This window comes from Habropoda laboriosa, unplaced genomic scaffold (genome assembly GCF_001263275.1).
Source record: "Habropoda laboriosa isolate 0110345459 unplaced genomic scaffold, ASM126327v1 scaffold648, whole genome shotgun sequence".
In the NCBI taxonomy this organism is placed as follows: Eukaryota; Metazoa; Arthropoda; class Insecta; order Hymenoptera; family Apidae; genus Habropoda; species Habropoda laboriosa.
The window spans coordinates 133,381-139,203 of NW_017100857.1; the positions used below are offsets into that span (position 1 = coordinate 133,381).

The 5,823-nt window shown below is 28.0% G+C and overlaps 2 protein-coding genes across 3 annotated transcripts in view; one reads left to right on the forward strand and one right to left on the reverse strand.

The window, feature by feature from the left end:
- Positions 1-34: 34 nt before the first annotated feature.
- Positions 35-3,822, reverse strand: LOC108577400 (putative mediator of RNA polymerase II transcription subunit 24). Its single transcript, XM_017940545.1, has 6 exons — positions 3,717-3,822; positions 3,391-3,640; positions 3,213-3,328; positions 2,598-3,117; positions 1,688-2,468; positions 35-1,431 (listed from the first exon to the last, which is right to left on the reverse strand). The coding sequence occupies exons 2-6, from the start codon at positions 3,534-3,536 to the stop codon at positions 433-435; spliced, it is 2,562 nt and encodes an 853-aa protein (XP_017796034.1). The 5' UTR covers positions 3,537-3,640; positions 3,717-3,822; the 3' UTR covers positions 35-432.
- Positions 3,823-5,437: 1,615 nt separating this feature from the next.
- LOC108577388 (ras-related protein Rab-1A) overlaps positions 5,438-5,823 on the forward strand; it is a 2,776-nt gene continuing 2,390 nt past the window's right edge. For both annotated transcript variants that reach the window (XM_017940533.1, XM_017940532.1), the window contains exon 1: positions 5,438-5,647. In XM_017940533.1, coding sequence (XP_017796022.1) covers positions 5,625-5,647 — 23 coding nt within the window. In that variant the 5' untranslated portion in view covers positions 5,438-5,624. The remainder of the gene's footprint in view (positions 5,648-5,823) is intronic.

Here is a 5,823-nt window from a genome sequence, read left to right on the forward strand (position 1 = left end):
TTATTTAACTTTTTACGAACGGTAAATCCATATATGCGTTCAACATAAATAATTGTTTTGCAAAAACAATTGACGTGGCTAATAAACACATGTTTGGCAAATATTTAGCTTATACCCCCGACATAATTAAAAATAATCAATGTTTGCAATAGATACATACATATATACATGCCTTAAAAGTTACTACATCAATCGCTATAAACTTGATATGAATTTTTTTTACAAACTCATCTTTATTTATCTTTATGTGGTACACAGTACAAGAAAAAGTGCTCTGACCATTTTCAATCTCTGTCACAGTAGCGAAATCGGTTCCACAAAGCGGTACGTTTAAACTGGGCCATCCACAAAGCGTTAAATTATAAATTCAGTTAAGATAAATAACATGAAAATTTCGTGTATATTGTAAAAGAGGAACTCTTTTCTATTAAACTATGAATATATATTTGTACTCATGCGTCTTATAACAACCTTGGCACCTCTTGTAATGTCTTGAAACAATTTAACCATTTGTATCTTTATTTGATCATTACTAGCATCATTTAATTTATTTAATGATTTTCTTTTTGATTTAAAATATTTTTGATTAATGAAATTCTTTTTCTGTTGTAATTGTGAGAGATCTTGATAAAATTTTTGTGTGATATCCTTTATTTTATTTGGTAATAATCCTTCTACTTTAACAGTACAAGTATTCTCTTCTTGTGACTCTTCCTTCTTTAGATTTATGTTTTTTTCTGAAACATTGGTATCTTTTAATTCTATTCTTGACGTTGCAGACGATGTACTTTCATTATAAGTTCCTTTGTTATCATGTTCAGATTTATGATGTTGTTTTAAGCACTGAGTATTTGTCAATGTATTATTATCTGAACTCTGATGTTCCAGTTGAACGTTAGAAATATTATCTTTTATCTGATACGACTGTGCCTTGCAAATTTCAATATTATCTTCATTTATTTCATTGTTGTTATTTGAAAAAATGCGTTTCATTGATAACTTATTTCTGAGTATTTTTTGCAATGGCAAAGGTATCTGATCTGTAGTAATAATTTGATTTGAAATAACTATTGGGACATTTGATTTACATTTTTTTGAAGATTTATCAACTGTATTATCATGTAATTGTTGTGTTTTATTTACAATAGAATTCATAGACATTTCTCCTGATTTCATAACAAGATTGTCATTTGAACTATCATTTTTTGAATATGTTCTTGGCTGCAAATTTTTACTAAAATGAAAACTATGTTCATTCTTTATTGTTCTAAATTTGACCAATTCTTCACTTTCTATATCATCCATTAATAAATCTTTATTTGGTATAAATCTTAATTTTTCTTCGGATTTATCTACCTTAAGAGATACTGTAGGAGACTGAAAAATTTTATCTTGTAATGCTTCTGGAACTATATCTTCCTCTTCCTCTTCCTCTTCCTCCTCCTCTTCCTCTTCCTCTTCTTCTTCTTCTTCTTCTTCTTCTTCTTCCTCTTCTTTTTCTTCTTCTTCTTCTTCTTCATCTTCATCTTCATCTTCATCTTCATCATCATCATCATCATCTACTTCTTCATATTTTGGACGTTTACTTTTTGCAAATTCTCTCTTCTTTTTCTTCTTCTTCTTCTTCTTCATCTTCATCTTCATCTTCATCTTCATCTTTATCTTCATCATCATCATCATCATCTACTTCTTCATATTTTGGACGTTTACTTTTTGCAAATTCTGTACTTTCTTTATATTTATCATATACTTCAGAATAATGACGTTTGTTTATGATACTAGAATCCTTGTTACTATTTGAAAAACTTGTACCAGCTAAAGGAGAGTTATTATAAGAAGATTGCCTTTGCATACGTTTTAATTCAGATGGAATATTTTGTTCTTTAATTTTATTATTTGTTAAAGTATGCTCTTGAGTAATTGCATTTTTATCTGTAAATTCACTTTCTTCTGGTAATTCAATCATTGTTATTAAATTCTCCAAACCAAGTAAACTAGAATTTCGTAAACATTTTTCTCCTCCTTTCGTTTCAATTTTTTCAGAATTTTCTAATACTTCATCTACTTCCAATTTAGTTTTTTGTTCTATAACTGCGACAGTATCTTGCCCCTGACGAATTGTAAACATTAGTCCTTCCATTACTAAATTTGTAATATCTGAAGACCGTGATACATTATCCAGTGCATATTTTTTTTTCTTAAAACGAGATAAATTTTTAATTTTTGTAATATCTGAATGTTCATCTGCACCAACTGTAGATACTTCTTCGCTTACTTTTTCTAACTCACATTTTATAAGTTTCAGCTTTGTATTTTTTATTTCTTCTTCTATCAAGTACTGATATGGCAAATTAAGAGAATCATCGAATGTACTGTTATCATCTAATATTCTGCTCTTATCTGATACAGAATTATCCTTATATTCAGCAACATTTTTTTCAATATTGTGCTCATCTAGTTTCTTCGTCCTATGCGATAATTCATTAAAATTTCTTTTACTCATGTCCATGTTTTTATTTAATAGTGTTGAATTTTCGTTACTTATGTCTTGATATTTATTCTGTCTTTTTAATACAGTTGGATCGTGTTTAAAAAACTTACGTTTTTTTCTACTATCATTCAACTTTATATTATTTCCTGATGCTACTGGTAACTTAAATGATGCATTCAAATTTTTAATAAGTTTACTTGTGTTTTTATTATTAGTTACTTCTTTTACTAATTCTTTATTTTCGGATAATTCTTTTAAATTATTATTTACAGCACTATTATCTAATAGCTGAATACTTCTATTTCCTGATTTTAAAACCTGTTCTTGCATATTATAACATTGGTTGTTTTTTTGTGAAAAATCATCTTTAAAAGAACGTACTAGACGTTTTTTACTTCTTCTTTCTTTGGTATAATCAAATGTGTGTCCACTATCTGAATTTTCATCCTCCTGAATTAAAGACTGTGCAGAACGAGTTGTTATATATTCTATATTCTGTTCTATGGTTTCAGAAGAATATAGTACTTTTACAGTTAATACAAATGCACAAGAAAATGCTGCAACACATCGTTCCTTAAATTGTGTCATTGCAAATATCTTATCTTGTCTAGTCCAAGATGTATGATCTATTTAATAGTGTATTAAAGTTAAATATATTGTTATGATAAATACGAAACGTTCAAAATCATCAGAAAGTTAATTGTATGTTGGAAAAGGATACTATAAGTAACTAAAAGATGGCTTGTAATGAATTGTTGCCCTTGACGAGGTTGGTTTTTTATAATCCTTCTAATTATTTTCATTAATTCTCTCCCAAAGTTAAATTGCTTTATATTTCTGCAAATACACGTCTTGAAACTATATTCTGTTAACAATGCTTTGGTATCAATAACATCTACCTGGTTAAACGATGATATCTCAAAATAAATTTATATACATTATTCTTATGAGATAACCAGTATGAGCCAGGTACTGTTAAAACTGATGTTTCTCTTCTTTGGGTCCCATTAATCCAGCTAGCTTTTCGTACATATATTCCAGGCATTTTCTCTCAGGTATTAATTCTTGAAATAAAGGGACTAATTTTATTGAATCTTTCCCATTAAATGATTCTTTTACAATAATTGTAAGGTAATATAATACCTTTTGCTGAAAATATAAGTATATTTTTATTTGAATATTAGGTATTTTAAAATTAGCTACATTGTACATATTTAATACTCACTCCTGTTATAACTTCATTAATAAATATATCTACAACAGTATCCCAAGGAATAAATTCACATGAACTTAAACCATAAAGTATTCTTCTTCCTTTAGTATATACACCAACAGATTCTACGACTATTAATGTGTCTATATATAAAAAGAAATTGAACTTAATATTGTGCATACAAATATATTATAATTATAATTATTTAACAAACCTTTATTTACAGAAGTGATAAAACAAGTAAATTGTAATATTAGTGCTAATATGCATAGAATAAATGGTATTAAGACATTAAAGGCTTTCCATAAAACAAAAGTTGAAAGAAGTAAAAGGAAAGTTGTATTGACATTCAAATGTATGTTTTTATATAAAACAAATTTCATAACATTTTTAGCTTTTGTACTTTTATCAATAAGTTTCAGTTTGCTGCCATTTACACTTCGAAAAAACAATTCAGATGAATATTCATTTTTGAGAAATGTGGACGACATCAATGAAAATTATCTGTTCTATTATTAACACCAGAAATTTGATTGGCAATTTTTACTAAATAAAAAAAATAATATTTGATGTGATAATTTGTTAAGAATATTCCAATATATATCCTTAATAATGTACAGTATTAATAAAATTTTTATAGTAATGTTACTAATGACATATCTTATGATAGAAATATTAATATATGTGTATTTACGTATGTATAATTAATAAAAAATGCCTTTACATTTTTTACGAAATGTCATGTATGTAATCACAATTTATGTATCACAACAAACAATTCAAATGTTTGTGTGCACAATCTCTATGTAAAATTTTATTAACTGTTTAATAAGTTTATGCACGTTTATTTTATACAATTATACTCAAATGCATTTAGTTGAAGTAAGTACTATCGTAATGTTTTTACACTTCTCTGTACTGTCAAAGTTGACAGCCGATAACGCGCAATAGAAAACACAATGTAACATATAACGTTCTTAACTTCGTTTTTGTAAACATATTTATGTATGCAAAATTGATTTTATATTTTTATTCCAAAAAAGAAAGAATAACAATAGGAGTAACATGAACTCTGATTGGCTTAAATACTGACGTATTAATCTAATTAAACAGCTGTAGTCAAATAGTATATGTATTATATATAATATACATATGTGCGATATGAATTTCTCTAGTTAAAACTTAGTAGGTTCAAAATATACATACGTACAATAAAACAATCTAAGAAATTAGTAATTTATATTGTTATATGAAACTAATATTTTGTTAAAAGAATTTTTTCATTACAAAGACATAATTTATTGTAAACTATGTAAAAGAATTCTTTTAACACTTATAGCAACAGTTTTCTTTTTATGCATACACATATGTATGCACACACAGAAGATAATCATTCTAAGTAAGCGGTACATTGAAAATGCGTCTTTCGACCGTGATTCCAGATACGCATGTAATACGTAAATATTAAATATACAATTTTCGATACACTGAAAAAAATATGTTATTCGTTTTTGTAGAATTTTCAGTATTATATTTGTTAAAAATTTGTAAAAAAACCCATATCGACAGAAAATATGCAAATGAAGAGGACGAAATGAGAAAAAAGAGAAAAAGAATGAAAAAGGTCTAAAAAGATAAGAAGTGCGCAGACGTGGTCTTCGTGCTGAATCGCTCGTGTCCCGTCAAATAGAGGGAGTGAAACAGCACCTGCTGCCATTCTGGCATTACGTCAATGGTGGACATCTCATTCGCTGGTTTGGGAGGAGTTACCGTGACCGCCATTGTTACAGCTCCTTCGTATTGAAGAACGTGATCAGTGAATCCGTTTCGTCATTATTACTGATTTCGACGGATTGTGTCTATTTTCTAGATTTCCGCAACGACGGTACACGATATTAGTGAGCGTGTTCTGAGCGTAGCATGTCCACAATGAATCCCGAGTAGTGAGTAAACTTCTTTTTGCGCAGGCATAAGTATATCTAGGAACGTTCGTTTCGTGAACATATAATCAATTACTTGTAACCCTAACAACGACTGACATCAAAGAGATCAACTTAACGTTATTTATGTATTACATAGCTACATTAATGTGAAAAAGTTTTGTTTAAAGCCTACTATC